At 42.2% G+C, this 17,019-nt stretch overlaps 1 protein-coding gene and 2 pseudogenes across 1 annotated transcript; all 3 read right to left on the bottom strand.

The window, feature by feature from the left end:
- Window positions 1-446: 446 nt before the first annotated feature.
- Window positions 447-1,275, bottom strand: LOC144237874 (olfactory receptor-like protein OLF4; annotated as a pseudogene).
- Window positions 1,276-7,575: 6,300 nt separating this feature from the next.
- Window positions 7,576-9,217, bottom strand: LOC144237906 (olfactory receptor-like protein OLF4; annotated as a pseudogene).
- A 2,309-nt stretch (window positions 9,218-11,526) lies between these two features.
- Window positions 11,527-12,519, bottom strand: LOC144237860 (olfactory receptor 7A17-like). Its single transcript, XM_077771587.1, has one exon. It carries the CDS (start codon window positions 12,517-12,519, stop codon window positions 11,527-11,529), a length of 993 nt encoding a protein of 330 aa, XP_077627713.1.
- Between the last annotated feature and the right edge of the window lie 4,500 nt (window positions 12,520-17,019).

The raw sequence follows: 17,019 nt of genomic DNA on the forward strand, positions 1-17,019 counted from the left end.
AGCTCAGAGCCTGGAGCCTATTTCCGAGTCTGTGTCTCCCTCTCTCTCTGACCCTCCCCTCTTCGTGCTGTCTCTCTCTCCTAGAAATAAATAAAAATATTTAAAAAAAAAAAAGAAAAGAAAATGAACAAATGTGAAATGGTCATATCAGACAGAGCAGAAGCTGATAAAGTGAGTTACTTCAATGAATAGAGAAGCTGAATTCAAACAAATGGAAATTCCAGGAAATAAATAGAAGGAGCAGATTCTACTTCCACAGTCTGATCAAAGAATAGCAGTTCCTGGCACTTAAGCTTTGAGCCCTGCAATCATGGGCATGTCTTCAGCCCTGGACTAATGGCCCTTACACTGCTGGAACCCAATGATTCTTTTCAGAGCTCTCTTTATGTCTTTGTTCCTCAGGCTGTAGATGAAGGGGTTCAGCATGGGCGTGACCACCGTGTACATCACCGAGGCTGTTGCACTTGAGTGGGAGCTCTGGGTAGCAGCAGAGCTAAGGTATACTCCCAGGCTGGTACAAAAAAACAAGAAGACACCTGAGAAGTGAGATGCACAGGTAGAAAACGCTTTATATTTGCCCTGCGCTGATGAGATCTCACATATGGAAGAAACTATCTTGGAGTAAGAGTAAAGGATCCCTGCAAAAGGACCACCGCCCAGCAACATAGTTGTAAAATACAACATCAAGTTATTAAGAAATGTGTCAGAACACGCAAGTTGGAGCATCTCATTGAGTTCACAAAAGAAGTGGGGGATGTGCAAGTGTGCGCAGAAGGAAAGCCGCAACATCATTAAACTGTGTAACAGGGAATGCAGGGCACTCATGATCCAGGACACGAGAACCAGCAGCCCACAGAGCCGAGGGTTCATGATGACTGTGTAGTGCAGGGGGTGACAGATGGCCACGAAGCGGTCATAGGCCATCACGCTCAGGAGAAAGACGTCTAATCCTGCCCAGAGTATGAAAAAGTACATCTGATTGATGCAGTCTGTATAGGTTATGACCTTGCTCTGAGTCAGGATGTTCCACAGCATCTTGGGGACGGTGGTGGAGGTGAAGCAGATGTCCACAAAGGACAGATTAGTGAGGAAGAAGTACATGGGCGTGTGGAGGTGGGAGGCAGAGCTGACAGCCAGGATGATGAGCAGGTTTCCAAACACAGTGATCAGGTACATGGAGAGGAAAAGCCCAAATATGAGGGGCTGTAATTCTGGTTCCTCTGAAAATCCCAGAAGAAGAAATTCTGACATTTGTGTATCATTTCCTGGTTCCATGTGCTGGAGATGACTAGAGGGAACAAAAAAGTAACATGACCCATTTTGTCAGTAATGAACATGACAAATATCATCGAAATTCTGTAATTTTTATCTTGCATTCAAAAGGTCAATTTTCATACTTTTGGTACGGAATTTGTCCCCTCTCAGAAACCTCATGCCAGCTCTAACTGGAATTCACATCCCACCAATAGCTTTTTCCATAACTACTCATCTATTCTATATTTTTAAAAAAAAATTTATAGTTTATTTTTGAGACACAGAGAGACAGAACATGAGCAGGGGAGGGTCAGAGAGAGAGGGAGACACAGAATCCGAAGCAGGTTCCAGGCTCTGAGCTGTCAGCACAGAGCCCAACGTGGGGCTCGAACCCACGAACTGTGAGATCATGGCCTAAGCCGAGGCTGGACGCTTAACCGACTGAGACACTCAGGCGCCCCTCATCTATTCTTTATTTTTATTTTATTTTTTATATATATATATTTTTTTATTTCTAGGAGAGAGAGAGAGAGAGAGAGCGTGAGCAGGGGAGGGTCAGAGAGAGAGGGAGATACAGAATCTGTAATAGGCTCCAGGCTCTCAACTGGCAGTCAGCACAGAGCCCGACACGGGGCTCGAACCCATGGACCACGAGATCATGACCTAAGCGAAAGTTGGAGGCTTAACCGACTAAGCCACCCAGGCGCCCCTCTTTATTTTTAAACAGAAATTCTGTCATGCATTTGAGGATTAACCTTGAGCACTGACTAGCCTCCAGGCAAAGAGTATACACGTCAAGAAACAAGAGCCTGTAGGGTTCAATGATGGAGAAAGAGGAGAAGCAAGTGAAAGACCAGATAAAATATCAGGAGGTGACAGGTGCTATGAAAGAAAACAAACCTTGTGTAAAGGAAGGTGTTATTTTTACCAGTTGTTCAGGGACACCGGCACACATTTAAACAGAGGCCTCAAGGACACAGGACACAAGATCCTCTGGTGAAGAGTGTGCCCATCAGAGGGAACAACCCGGCAAAGGCTCTGAGAGAAGACGTGGGTTTGTTACAACAATTTTAAAAAATGAGGGTTGTTGATGCACCATGTTACATCAGTGTGGGGTGGACAATACATTGGTTCAACAAGTTTAAACATCACGCCCCGCTCACCACACGGGGAGCCGCCATCTGTCACCACACAACATGGGGACAGTGTCACTGACTGTATTCCCTCTGCTGTGCCTTTTACTCCTGTGAGTCATCATTCCTTACCATGGAAGGAATTCCCTCACTGGAAGCCGGTACCACCCGCTCCCCTTCACCATTCTGCGTTTTGTTGGTTTGCTTATTGTTTTAAAAATCAAGGCTCTAAAGAAAGCCGGTGTGTCCCGGGACAGGAGCAAGAGGAAGGCTGATGAGAGGCGGTGGCAGGGAGTGTTGGGGAACGAGGTGGCCTCCTGGGTACTGATGAAGCTTCATGACACAAGGAACTTCTCCTTCACATGTGTTCCTTGCACTTTATTAGTTTTGTTTCCAAGGAATCTTGGAATAGAAATGGACCCTTTCTTACCTTCATAGGTTGGGTGGTAATCTGACACCTGTATTTTAAGGGTCATGTGTTAGAGTGATGGGTTTCAGGACCTCTGCCTTGAGAATCTCTATCACACACACACACACACACACACACACACACATACACACACACACACTGTAGGCTCCTATGGTTATTCTCACCTACAGCCAAATAATTACACAAACAATGATACAAGGCGGGCTGTCGACATCGCATTGTCTTCCTCTAAAGATGTAAACATGGGTCCTATTTCCATGAGCGTGTAAACTTGGGTCTCCATTTCCATATGATCGTTTCATGTCCGGTGCTTAAAGAAAACTAAACCATCAGTTCCATAAACCGAGAGCAAGAAAACTGGGGAGAAAGATGTAATGAGCTCAGGTGGCCCCAGCGATGGGGATGAGAAAGTGCCCCTGGTCCTGGCAACACCCCAACCCCAGATGCAACTCCTTGATGCCCAGCATAATAAAGCAGCAAAAAAGCAATTTATCCTAAAGTATGAAGGTCTTCATGTTATCAAGACATCCCACCAGAATAACAAGCAAGGGAAGACACAATTCACAAAAGGAAATACACAGAGTACAACAAAAATGAGGTAATTTTAAAGATTATTTGCTAAAAAAACACTTTCTAAATAATATATAATGCAAACCTGTATAATTAGAAACTCGGGTTTTGGATTTTGGATGTACACAGATTTGCTATTTGAACTTGGAAAAAAACTAAATCTATACTATTTTTTCTTTTTCTTCAAATTCTAGTCACTTAACATACAGTACAATATTGGTTTCAGGAGCAGAATTCAGTGATTCATCTCTTACAANGTCAGCTCCTGCTAGTGAGGGAAAAGCACTCTGAAGAAAGAGCCCGTTCCACCAGGCAGGCTGCGGAGAGAGCGGGCGCCGGGGTGGGCGCCGTGTCCCCTCCAGACGCAGGGGCCGCACCCTCGCTGCACTTTCATCACCCCGTTCGCTCCTAATCGTATCACATCAGGCCCTTGTGTGGCTTTNAGAGTGCAGAGAGCAGAATCTAAAATTATCATTTCCTTTTCTCTGAACATAAGTGGAGTCCAATACGCTTCTGAAAAAGCTATAAGTTGAATACAAGAGAAATTCATGTCTCCACAGGATGGCAGAAGCATGATTGCCGGCTTAGAGATCTAATCACAAGCAGTAAAAGGTAGTAAGGAATCACAGACAGAAAGTAAGGTGGCCATACATACAAAAGGGAATTTATTTTTACAAAGCACGTAAAAAACAACGGGTGAGGGACAACATATGATGAATTGACCTATTTGATGGCTCAAAATTTATAAACTCTCACACCACCTGACAAATACATCTCTCCATGTATGCAAGAATTAAGCAGCAAATAAATAGCAAACTTGGCTTAAAATTTCGCTATTATGTGTTTTCTTTATTTCACGTTTTTATTTAAATTCTAGTCGGTTAACTTCTAATGTGATATTGGTTTCAGGAGTAAAATTATTCATCTGAAAGAATGCAATCAAAAAGAAGAAAATGATTCAGCAAGAATAACAACCAAAAGCAAGAATACGAATGCTCAGACCCCAGGAAACAAGGCAAGAATTTTGGCAGATAAGTTGCTGCAGAGAAAGTAAATGGCTAATAAACCCCCAAATTTATTCTGTCTCTAGGTAATGAAATAATTTTCAAATAAAGCCCTCTAGCATATTCCTGTTGTGTTTTAAATAATTTTTTTCAGGGAATACCTAATGGAGAGAAGATTCTGTGAAATGTATTTTTTCAGAACTGCAGTTGCAAGCTAGTGGCTCCCTCCATTGGTCTGGATCCTTCTAATGGATACAGAATATGATCCAAAATATCTCATCTTGGGTCACCTGGGTGGTGGCTCAGTCTGTTGAGCATCTGACTTCGGCTCAGGTCATGATCTCATAGTTCGTGGGTTCAAGCCCCACGTTGGGCTCTGTGCTGACAGCTCAGAGCCTGGAGCCTGCTTTGGATTCTGTGTCTCCCTCTCTCTCTGACCCTCTCTTGCTCACGCTGTCTCTCTCTCTCTCTCTCTCTCTCTCTCTCTCAGAAATAAATGAAAAAAAAAGCATTTAAAAAATTCCCCATCTTTAAAATATTGCTTAAATTCCCTCACTGCACTGCACACCCCTTCATACCAAATAGTGTTTTTTTCATATTTCCTTTTGTTGCAAAACTCCTTGCAAGTGTTCAGGTTTTCCTGGAAGACAGCCCCCCCCACCCCCCATTCCTTCATTAGTCTCATCCTGCTGGACTTATTCCCACCACCGAGCTGTCAACAGTAATCCTTGCATCACTAATTTCAAAAGACATTTTCTTTTTTTAAATTTATTAAATAAATTGATTACGAATGAATGAGTTCACCACACCAACAAACAGAATGATCTCTCAGCTCTGGGACAGGATGGTTGAGCTCTCAGGCGACCTCAGGTAAAAGCTTTCAGTGTCCCTTCTTCCTGAACCTTCCCTGAATTACCTGCAGAGCTCTGAGACTCACGTGATTGAGGTCTCTGAGAGGAAGGTCTACCACGTGGAAGTCAGAATCCCTCCCTGTTGGGTGATGATGGAGAGCAAGCTCTATTTCCAGACAGCGGGAAGGAGCGTGAGGAATCCAAATGCAAAAACCACATCTCCTGCGGCTTTGGGTAGACCATGTTCAGGGTCTGCAGCAGCGGAGATGTTCACAGTCTCTTATGTTTGCTGTATCTGTTCCCTATAATTGCTCATTAGACACACTTCCCATTATTACTTCAACCCCTGAGCCCATCTCCCCATGGGAACGCATCTGGACAGAATGGAATTTGTTCCTGTAGATTCTCTGTTCCCAGGAGATCAGGTTAGAATTCAGGTGTATCCGGGGTGCCTGGGTGGCTCAATCAGTTATGCCTCTGGCTTTGGCCAGGTCATGATCTCACAGTTGGTGGGTTCAAGCCCCTCATTGGGCTCTGTGCTGACAGCTCCGAGCCCGGAGCCTGCTTCAGATTCTGTATCTCCCTCTCTGACTCTCCCCTGCTCACGCTGTGTCTCTCTTTCTCTCTCAGAAATAAATAAAAACATTAAAAAATTTTTTAATAAAATAAATTTTAACAAATCCAAACAGATGAACATACGGGGGGAGGCAAGAGAGCGGGGGGAAACCACAAGAGACTTTTAATGATAGAGAAGAAAGCGTGGGTTGACAGAGGGATGTGGGTGGGCGATAGGCAAGATGGGTGGTGGGTTCTAAGGAGGGCACTTGTCATGATGAGCCCTGGGTGTTGTATGTAAGTGATGAATCACCAAACAATACTTCTGAAACCAATATAAACTGCATATTAACTAACATATAAATGTAAAAAATTTAGAAAGCATTATCTTAAATCATTTACTTTTCCAAGGCTTGTTATCCACCAATAGCTTACTGATGCAATAACCAATATTTTAAAAACTGAAAGTTAAGAATAATCTACTGCTTTTTGTTTTTGGCCATTGTTATGATATTTGAAGACAGCATTCATAATGATCTGTTTATCCACATTTACTTCAGATAATGGTACTAAAAAGTGATTACCATTGAGGTTTTCTTACAGGTAACTGGTAGAGATTGGAAATACCTACATGTTTTTGTATGGATAATTTGTGGGACTCTTGGTTGCAAGAATCCATACCCATAACATTACTGGGCAGGAATTCAACCTCTTGTCCAAGTCAGCCTTTGAGAATTGAGGAGAGTTGAGAGCATTAAAAAGGTAAAGAAATTAATCATGGAGTGAGTATACATATGGTTCACTCACTCACACTATAATAATTTTTATGACAGAATTTTTAAAGGGTGGGGGGATATTAAGTTGAGGGCAATGGGAGAAACAATATTTGTAGGCGACACTGGAAATTTTCAAGTAGATACAACAAAATCATCCAATTAAACAATACGAGATCTGCCACTAAATTCTTCACTCCGATAAATAAAACCCTTTAAACGTGGACACCAAATACCTCCATGCCTCAATAAGGAGATAGACGTCATCAAAAACATATTTCCTGCAATAAAATATGGTGTGATTGAAAATTTTACTTCATTTTTTCTCGCCACTCTGATATTAACCCCTTATTAGTTACGTGGTTTATGCAAGTTTGTCTTTCTGTAGATTACACTTGGAGCATGTTTTTCATCAGCAATTTTTGCCCTACTATTCTGTGCCAGGGATACTGTGGATGCTGAGGTGATTAAAAAACACAGGATCCTAATGAGGATCCTAAAACCCCATGACTAACTACAAAACAAACTAATATGTTAAAGGCTACATTCTCAGGAAGAGCACTTTAGGTAGTAAAGAAAGGAATGGCAGACAGAGTGAAGAAACTGTAGTCTCAGGATTTCCTCTACTGTAAAATTATATAAGTGGCCTCAGTTGCCAAATTGTAGTTTACTCCATACAACTGGTCCAGTTCATCACTACATGAGGCAAATGGGAATCCCCAAACTGTTTCTGATTCAAGGTTGGGATGAGCTTTGGAAATTAAGAAAAGAAAAAAGACAAAAGGAGAAGCTGTTGGATAGCAGAAGGAGCAGAAAGTTAAACAAAGGGACTTATTTACACTTAATAAAGCAGTTGACCTTTGGAAAAATTGAAATTCCAGGATATAAATAGAGGGATTAGGTTCTTCTTTCATGATCTGATTAAAGGATTGCAATCTCTAGCTGTTAAGCATTAAGCCTGCAATCACAGATGTTTCTTGAAAAAAACTAAAGGCCCTTTTATTACTACCCTCTGAAAAATACATTTAGAGCCTCCTTTATGTCTTTGTTCCTCAGGCTGTAGATGAAGGGGTTCAGCATGGGTGTGACCACTGTGTACATCACCAAGGCTATTGCACTTGAATGGGAGCTCTGGGCAGCAGCAAAGCTAAGGTACACTCTTAGGCTGGTACAGGAAAATAAGGAGACAACTGAGTTGTCTGTGAGTTGCACAGGTGGAAAATGCTTTTATACTTCCCCCGAACTCAGGAGATCCCACATATGGAGGAAACTATCTTAGAGAAGAGTAAAGGACCCCAGCTCAGGGGAGCACCCAACAGCATAGTTGCAAATTACATCACCAAGTTATTAACAAAGATGTCAGATCAAGCAAGCTGCATCATCTGATTGAGTTCACAGAAAGAGTGGGGGATTTGCATGCCAGTACAGAAGGGCAGCTGCAACACCATTAAGAATTGTAACAGGGAATGCAGGATGTTCATGATCCAGGACATGAGAACCAGCAGGCCTCAAAGCCAAGGGTTCAGGGTGACTGTGTAGTGCAGCTGGTGACAGATGGCCACAAAGCTGTCATAAGCCATCAGTCAGAGGGAAGTTGTCCAAACCTACAAAGAGTATGAAAAAATACATCTGCAGAATGCAGCTTTCATAAGTTATGACTCTTAGGACTTTTCTCTGTGTTTGTACATTCACATCTGGGGGACTGTGGTGGAGGTGACATAGATGTCAACAAAGGGCAGGTTGATGAGGAAGAAGTGCACAGAGTTGTGGAGGTGGGAGTCGGAGTTTACAGCCAGGATGAGGAGCAGGTTCCAAAGTAAGGTGACCAGGTACATGGACAGGAATGGCCAAAAGAGGAACGGTTGCAATTCTGGTTCCTCCAAAAATCCCAGAAGAAGAAATTCTAAAATCCGTACAACACGTGACTACCAATATGAGAGAAAAAGAGCATGACACAATCATGCATTAATTACCTGACAGATGCATTATTGTTTATATTTTTCACTCAGGAAATCCATTTTTATATTTCTGTATGGAACATGTTAAAAACATTAAAATCTAGGAACAGAAGGAAACTGTCTCAACACAAAGCCACTTATGAAAAACCCACAGCAAACATGATACTCAACGGTGATGTGGTGAACATTTTCCTGCATGATCGGGAGCAAGGAAAGGGAGCCGGCTTTCACAACGTCCACTCAGCATAACACTGGAAGTTCTAGTCAGAGCATTTAAAGAAAGAAAAAAAGGTTTTTTCCACGCTTCAATAACAGGATGCACAGCATGAATAAGAAATACTTCATTTATCCCCACACTTGTGGGGATGAGCACTGGGTGTTATGTGTAGACTAATTTGACAATAAACTATTTGTAAAAAAAAAATAATAATAAAATAAAATATTAAAAAAAAAAGAAATACTTCATTTAGTAACAAAATGAGTAATTTGAAATTTTGTACCCTTATATTTCTTGTTTATTTTAATTCCAGTATAATTAACATACAGTTTTATAATAGTTTCAGGTGTGCAATATATTGATTCCGCAGTTCTATATTAGTCTGCTCATCATGGGTAATTTTAATCCCCATCACCTATTTCACCCATCCCCCACTCACCTCTCTTCTGGGAACCACAACTTTGTTCTCCATATTTAAGAGTCTGGTTTTTTGTGTGTCTGTTTTTTATTCCCTTTATTTCTCTGTTTTGTTTCTTAAATTCCACACTTATGAGTGAAATCATATGGTATTTGTCTTTCTCTGACTGACTTATTTCACTTAGCTTTATACCTTCTAGGTCCATCCACGTTGTTTGATGGAAATGTCTACCTCAAAATAAGAGCTTTTGTACAGCAAAGGAAACCACCAACAAAACAAAAAGACAACCAACCTACTGAATGGGAGAAGGTATTTGCAAATGATGTGTCCAATAAGGGATAAATATCCAAAATCTGTAAAGAACTTATACAAGTCAACACCAAAAAATTAATAATATTTCAGTTAAAAAATAGCCACACGACATGAACAGACCTTTCTCCAAAGAAGAAATACAGACGGCCAACAGATACATAAAAATACGTTCAACATCACTCATCATCAGAAAAATGGAAATCAACCAAAGTGAGATATCACCTCACACCTGTCAGAATGGCTAAAATAAAAAACACAAGAAACAGTAAGTGTTGGTAAGGATGTGGGGATAAAGAATCCTACACACTGTTGGTAGGAAGGCAAACCGGTGCAGGTTGTGGAAAACAGTATGGACATTCCTCAAAAAATTAAAGATAGAACTACCATATGATCCAGTAATCTCACTCCTGGGTATTAACCCAAAGAAAATGCATCCTCATAGTTATGGTCATCTCTGACACTAAGAATATCTTAGGTCTATCTCGTTATTTAAGTTTGTCTTTCTAAGTACACTCCACGGGGAGATCTATATTTGATAATCAATTTTTGCCGGTGGTTATGGTAGGCATTCTAGACACCCAGGTGAACAATAGAATAAAACAAGAAAAGTTATAAAGCACAGTGGCATGTTTGTAGAGGAAGTGCCTGCAATTAAGCTTTCGATTTCTGAGGCATCGATTTCAAGGGCAACCGTGTGGTATAATAACATTATTGTCAGGTGTGTGATACAATCACCAGACAAGTACTCAGCCTGCCCCAGCCCGAAGCTCGTCTTCAGAAAGCCCTGGATAACCTACATACTGATACATGAGTGACCCCGCTTTTCCATTTCTGTGCCAGAATTAAACTCTTAGGTTTTAAATGTGTCAATAAAGAGGAGACCTGCAGCCCCGTAACCACTCTGACCAGAGACCCCAGTAAAGGTAGGGTCCCCATTGTGGCCTTTCTCTCTCTCTCCTTCTGAATCTCTGTACTGCCCCTCCAGACTGCCCCTCCAGACTGCCCCTCTGTTCCTTCCAGAGCCTATGAGTAATAAATCTTGTTTTTTAGAGTTCTCAGATGGGTGTCGCTGAGTTATGTCTTGGAATCATAAGAACCCAGGGGCCAGTGCAGTCACAGCACAGGCTCTGGTCAGGGAAACATCTGTGAGAATGTTCACGTGCACACGGGCGCAGGTGATTGGCAGGCCTTCCTAGCTTAGACATCGATGTCAATAGCCTGAGGCTTCAGTGGAACACTGTTAGAGTCCACATCCTCAGCAAGAGTAGTTAAGGTAATGATATCATAAGATTGACAGACTCCCGGTGAACACCATGGTTTTGTATTCTCCTGGACGGTAGATTATGTAATGGGCTTAGTGGCCAAGTGTAGTTTCCTTCCATATGAGGAATGCAACTCATGATTACTCTTTTGGGAAATCTAGGGGAAATTTATTTTGCATGATAGAAGTCATTTGAAATGAAGATATTTCTAAGAAATCCAACTTCTGAAAAGTAAAATAAGATAGAAACAAGAGGGAGGTAAACCATAAGAGACACTTAATGATAGAGAACAAAGTGAGGGTTGCTGGAGGGAGGTGAGTGGGGGGATGGGCTACATGTGTGCTGGGCATGAAGGAGGGCACTTGTGCTGAGTGCTAGGTGTTGTATGTAAGTGGTGATCACTAAAGTCTATTCTTGATCAATACTACACTATATGTTAACTGACATGAATTTAAATAAAATCTTGGAAAGGAAAAAAAAAAAAGAAACCCAACTTGCCCATTGTATGATACAGAAATTTCTAGGCATTTGTGTACCAAGAATGGGGAAAACATTGGGGACATATGAAAATGGACAAGGGAGAAACAGTATATCAGACAGATCAGAAGCTTAATAAAGTGAGTTACTTAAATGTATAGAGAAGTTGAAATCAAATAAATGGAAATTGCAGGAAATAAATAGAAGGAGCAGATTCTACTTCCACAGTCTGATAAGGAATAGCAGTTCCTGTCTCTGAGGCTCTGAGCCCTCCAGTCACGGGCACATCTTTAGTCCCAGGAAGATTGGGCCTTATGTCACTGGAACCCCAACGATTCTTTTCAGAGCTCTCTTTATGTCTTTGTTCCTCAGGCTGTAGATGAAGGGGTTCAGCATGGGCGTGACCACCGTGTACATCACCGAGGCTGTTGCACTTGAGTGGGAGCTCTGGGTAGCAGCGGAGCTAAGGTACACTCCTAGGACCGTACAATAAAATAAGGAGACAACCGAGAGGTGAGACGCACAGGTGGAAAATGCTTTATACTTGCCCTGCGCTGACGAGATCCTGCATATGGAGGAAACTATCTTACAGTAAGAGTAAATGATCCCAGTCAGAGAAGCACCACCCAACAGTCCAGCTGCAAAATGCATCAGCACGTCATTAAGAAAGGTGTCAGAACAGGCAAGTTGGACCACTTGATTGATTTCACAGAAAAAGTGGGAGATTTCTGCCTCTCTACAGAAGGACAGCCACAACACCATTAGGGTTTGTACTAAGGAATTCAGGCTGCTCACCATCCAGGATAAAAGAACCAGCAGCCCACAGAAGGTGGGTTTCATGATGATCGTGTAGTGCAAGGGGTGGCAGATGGCCACGAAGCGGTCATAGGCCATCACAGCCAATAGGAAGTTGTCCAATCCAGCAAAGAGTAGGAAAAAATACACCTGTGTGATGCAGCCTGAGTAGGTTATGACCTTGCTCTGAGTCTGGATGTTCCATAGCATCTTCGGGACGGTGGTGGAGGTGAAACAGATGTCCACAAAGGACAGATTAGTGAGGAAGAAGTACATGGGCGTGTGGAGGTGGGAGGCAGAGGCCACGGCTAAGATGATGAGCAGGTTTCCAAACACAGCGATCAGGTACATGGAGAGGAAAAGCCCAAAGATGAGGGGCTGTAATTCTGGTTCCTCTGAAAATCCCAGAAGAAGAAATTCTGAAATGTGTGTATCATTTCCTGGTTCCATGTGCTGGAGGGGATGCCAGGGGGAAGGAATGACATGAATTATTTTCTCAATAATGAACATTACAAATATTGTTGAAATTCTACCATTTTTATTTTGCATTCAAAAAGTCAATATCCATAGCTTTTGTAGGGAACTTGTCCCCTCTCATCACCTGCATGCCAGCTCCAAATAGGTATTCACTTTGCACACTTAACTTTTCCTCCAGGTGCTCATGTATTCTATACTTCTAATGAGAAAGTCTGTCATGTGTTTGAGGAATGAGCTTGAGCACTGCTAACCTTCATGCAAAGCATATAAGTGTCAAGAAACAAATGCCTATGGGGCACCTGGGTGGCTCAGTCAGTTAAGCATCTGACTTTGGCTCAGGTCATGATTTCATGGTTCATGGGTTTGAGCCCCACATCGGGCTCTATGCTGACAGCTAGCTCAGAGCCTGGAGCCTGCTTTGGATTCTGTGTTTCCTTGTCTCTCTAACCCTTCCCTGCTTGCGCTGTCTCTCTCTCTCTCTCAGAAATAAGTAAAACATATAAATAAATAAATAAATAAATAAATAAATAAGATCCTCTGGGGAAGAGTGTGCCCATCAGAGAGAATGACCAGTGCAGAGGCTCTGAGAAAAAGCATGTATTCTTAAATTAACTTTTAAATTTTAAGAAAGGCTGATGCATGCNACCCCAGATGCAACTCCTTGATGCCCAGCATAACAAAGCAGCAAAAAGCAATTTATCCTAAAGTATGAAGGTCTTCATGTTATCAAGACATCCCACCAGAATAACAAGCAAGGGAAGACACTCACAATTCACAAAAGGGAATACACAGAGTATAAAAAATGGGGGATTTTAAAAGATTATTTGCTTAAAAACACTTTTTGTAAACAATATATAATGGAAAACTTGTGTCATCAGAACAACTCAGGTTTCAAATTTGCTATTTGAACTTGAGAAACCAACAAATCTATACTATTTTTTCCTTTTTCTTTGAATTCTAGTCACTTAACATACAGTACAATATTGGTTTCAGGAGAATTCAGTGATTCATCTCTTACAACACCCAGTGCTCCTCACAGCAAGTGCCCTCCTTCATCCCCAGCACCCATCTAGCCCATCCCCCACCGCCTGCCTCCATCAGCCCTCAGTTTGCTGTCTGTCCTTACGAGTCTCTTGTGGCTTGTTTCCCTCTCTTCTCTTCCCCCACCTCCCCAACCAAACTATAGTCAATGCCAATAATCTTCCCCAGATAGTGGGGCTAGAGGTATCCGACCTGCTCAGGGGGTTGACAGATTTAGTGAATATGTCATAAAGAGCTTAGCAAGGTTCCCTCTGTTGATAATGGGTGCTTCTCGCTGGTGAGGAGATTTGGTTGATTTTTTTCTTCTCTCAAATTTCCCATCGCTTCCCTGACACTGGGGCCCCAAATCTACAGCCTTATTTCAGTTCTTTGTCCTCTCTCCACCTATCATAGGCTGGCAACCCTCCAGCCAATATTCATATTTACTCCAAGAGGTCTTTCTAATATTGCAATTACTGTCCACGTGAATCCCTTCCCAGTGACTCCCCCGTGGAGAATGAACCCCAAATTCCATACCTTCCAACACTTGGCTTGCCTCCCCTGACCTGCTCACCAGCTTCACACTCACACCGCCTCACCCACATCCACCTCACAGACATTGAACCTGAGTTGTACCTTCACCTGAAGCCCCCATCTCAGGGCTCAGGGCCTCTACACACCTGCTTCCCTCTGCTTGGAGTCTCCCACTGGCCTATCTGGAACTTTTCACCTCCTCTCTACCTTGAAAATCCCATCACCTCTTTCAGATTCTTCATGAACCTTCCTGGGTGTGGTTTCTGTTAATGTTGTCACAGAAAAAGGACTTTCTCTCACAACAACTTAGATGTAGGGGTTACCGCTGTGTAATTTTTATTTAATTCCATATACGTTTACCTTCTAGTCTGTGGGTGCCCTGGTGTGTATTATGCTCACCCCCACCCTTTATGCCCAGACATAGCTTGGTTGGGGACACTAGGAATAAATACAGATTGCATGTGGGAATGAGAGGCTCTGTGCTCACAGAAGTTCCAGTGATGAGAGAGAGAATAGAAACAGGGAGTTACTAGCACAGGAACAGAGGACAGAGAGAGGAATGTTTTCCATATTCTTAGAACAGGACCGTATGTGAGGTCAGGCTGTGGTCTGCAAGAATAAATTAGAACACCATACGTTTGCACATATAGGTGGATTAGGAGGAACTTAACGGAGGACGATGGGGGAGAAGAAAAAGAAAACTAGTTGAGGAGAGGGAGGGAGGCAAACCATGAGAGACTCTTGAATGCTGAGAACAAACTGAGGGCTGGGGCCGGAGGAGGGGAAGGGGAGTGATGGGCACGGAGGAGGGCACCTGTGGGAATCAGCACTGGGTGTTATATGGAAACCAACTTGACAATAAACTATTTAAAGAAGAAAAAAAAAAGAATAAACTAGAATAGAAAAAAGATAAAGCACAATAGAAAATATCAGAGCACATCGCGTGTGGTCAGGCTGCAAACCCAGTCATTTCATGTTTTCCCTGTGGAGCCTCAGGCGTGTGAGTGTGCGCACACGCAAATGTGTTTCTATGTTTGCCCCTGAACATGCTGTATCACATGCAAAAGGCATGTTTTGCTCTGGGATGAAGTAAAAAAGTTTCTCATCCACAGCAGTAAATGCAAAAATGATTTTAAAAGAAGGGCAGCTCCTAATGAAGAAAACGCTACATAACAAAAGAGCCTATTACAAGACCCATGTTGCAGAGGCAGCGGGAAGCCAGTGTGGATGCTGGTGTCGCCTTCAGATGCAAGGGTCGCACACTGACTGCACTTGTATTCCCTCATTCACCTCATACGGTATCCACATCAGGACCTTGACCTATTTTTTAATTTTATATTTATTCCTATGTATTGGACCACACTTGTTCTCATAGGGCCCGGTAACAGATGAGGCAGGCCCTTCTCTCGCATTTCTTTATAATTCTTGGGTTCTGAGTTTTAATCTCTTTTTTGACAAATTCATTGGGCAACTCTCCTCCTGTTTTGGATTTTTGTCGGACATGGGTAGACGTCCCTACAATCTACTCTATAAAATCTTATACGTGCCTCGAAAACCTATTTCCTTTCTTCAGCTGTATGTCCCTGAGAACATTATGTCATACACACATTCATTTCACCCCCTCAACTTTCTTCATTTTGACCCAAATGGGCAGGACCTCACCTCCTCTGTTCATTTTTGCATTTCATAAAGGTGTGTATTGAAATAGAAACACATTTTTAGAAAATGGAATTTATTTCTTGAGGAAACTCCACACTGTTTTCCAGAGTGGCTGCACCATTTTGGATTCCCACCAACAGTGCAAAAGTGTTCCTTCCCATTTCTCCTCATCCTCGACCCAGCAATAACACTACTAGGAATTTATCCTAAGGATACAGGAGAGCTGTACGGACACGTGTACCCCAAATGTTTTTTTTTTTAATGTTTATTTATTTCTAGGAGACAGAGAGAGAGACAGCGTGGTCAGGGGAGAGTCAGAGAGAGAGGGAGTCACAGACTGAAACAGGCTCCAGGCTCTGAGCTGGCAGTCAGCACAGAGCCCGACGTGGGGCTCGAACCCACGAACCACGAGATCATGACCTAAGCGAAAGTCGGACGCTTAACCAACTAAGCCACCCAGGCACCCCACGTGTACCCCAATGTTTATAGCAGCACTTTCAACAATAGCCAAATCACGGAAAGAGCCCAAATGTCTATCAGCTTATGAGTGGATAAAAGAAGATGTGGTTTATCTATCCAGTGGTACACTACTCGGCGATGTAAAAGAATGAAATCCTGCCATTTGCAGCAGTGTGGTTGGAACTGGAGGGTATTATGCTAAGTGAAATAAGTCAGTCAGAGAAAGACAGATACCATATGTTTTCACTCATATGTGGAACTTGGGAAACTTAACAGAAGACCATGGGGGAAGGGAAGGGTAAAAAATAGTTACCGAGAGGGAGGGAGGCAAACCATAAGAGACTCTTAAATATAGAGAACAAACTGAGGGTTGATGGGAGGAGGCAAGGTAGAGGTGAAAGTGGGTGATGGGCACTTGTTGGGATGAGCACTGGGTGTTGTCTATAAGTGAAGAATCACAGGAATCTAACCCCAAAGCCAAGAACACACTGTATACACTTTTGGACAATAAATTATATTTTAAAAAAGATAATGGAATTTATAAAATAAAAAGAATAGCAGGAAAAAGAAAACCAGGATAAACCTAGTGGATTCAAAATAACCTTCTTAATAAAAATTGAATTTTAAAAGACTATCTTCTGCAAGAAAAGGTACAAAATAATAATAATTTCATCACATTAACACAGGTCTCTATATCAAAATGGAATGGGCAACAACCCAAAACCAAATAGGAAAATATGACTTATAATTATCATTCATTTTATTTTATTTATTTTATTTTTTTATTAATGTTTTATTTATTTCTAGGAGAGAGAGAGAGAGACAGCGTGAGCAGGGGAGGGTCAGAGAGAGAGGGAGTCA

Source organism: Crocuta crocuta, unplaced genomic scaffold (assembly GCF_008692635.1).
Source record: "Crocuta crocuta isolate KB4526 unplaced genomic scaffold, BGI_CrCroc_1.0 scaffold755, whole genome shotgun sequence".
Taxonomy (NCBI): domain Eukaryota; kingdom Metazoa; phylum Chordata; class Mammalia; order Carnivora; family Hyaenidae; genus Crocuta; species Crocuta crocuta.

What these genes read in the sequence shown, in the direction of transcription:
- LOC144237860 (XM_077771587.1), bottom strand. Translation starts at nt 12,519, where the DNA reads ATGTTCATTATTGAGAAAATAATTCATGTCATTCCTTCCCCCTGGCAT.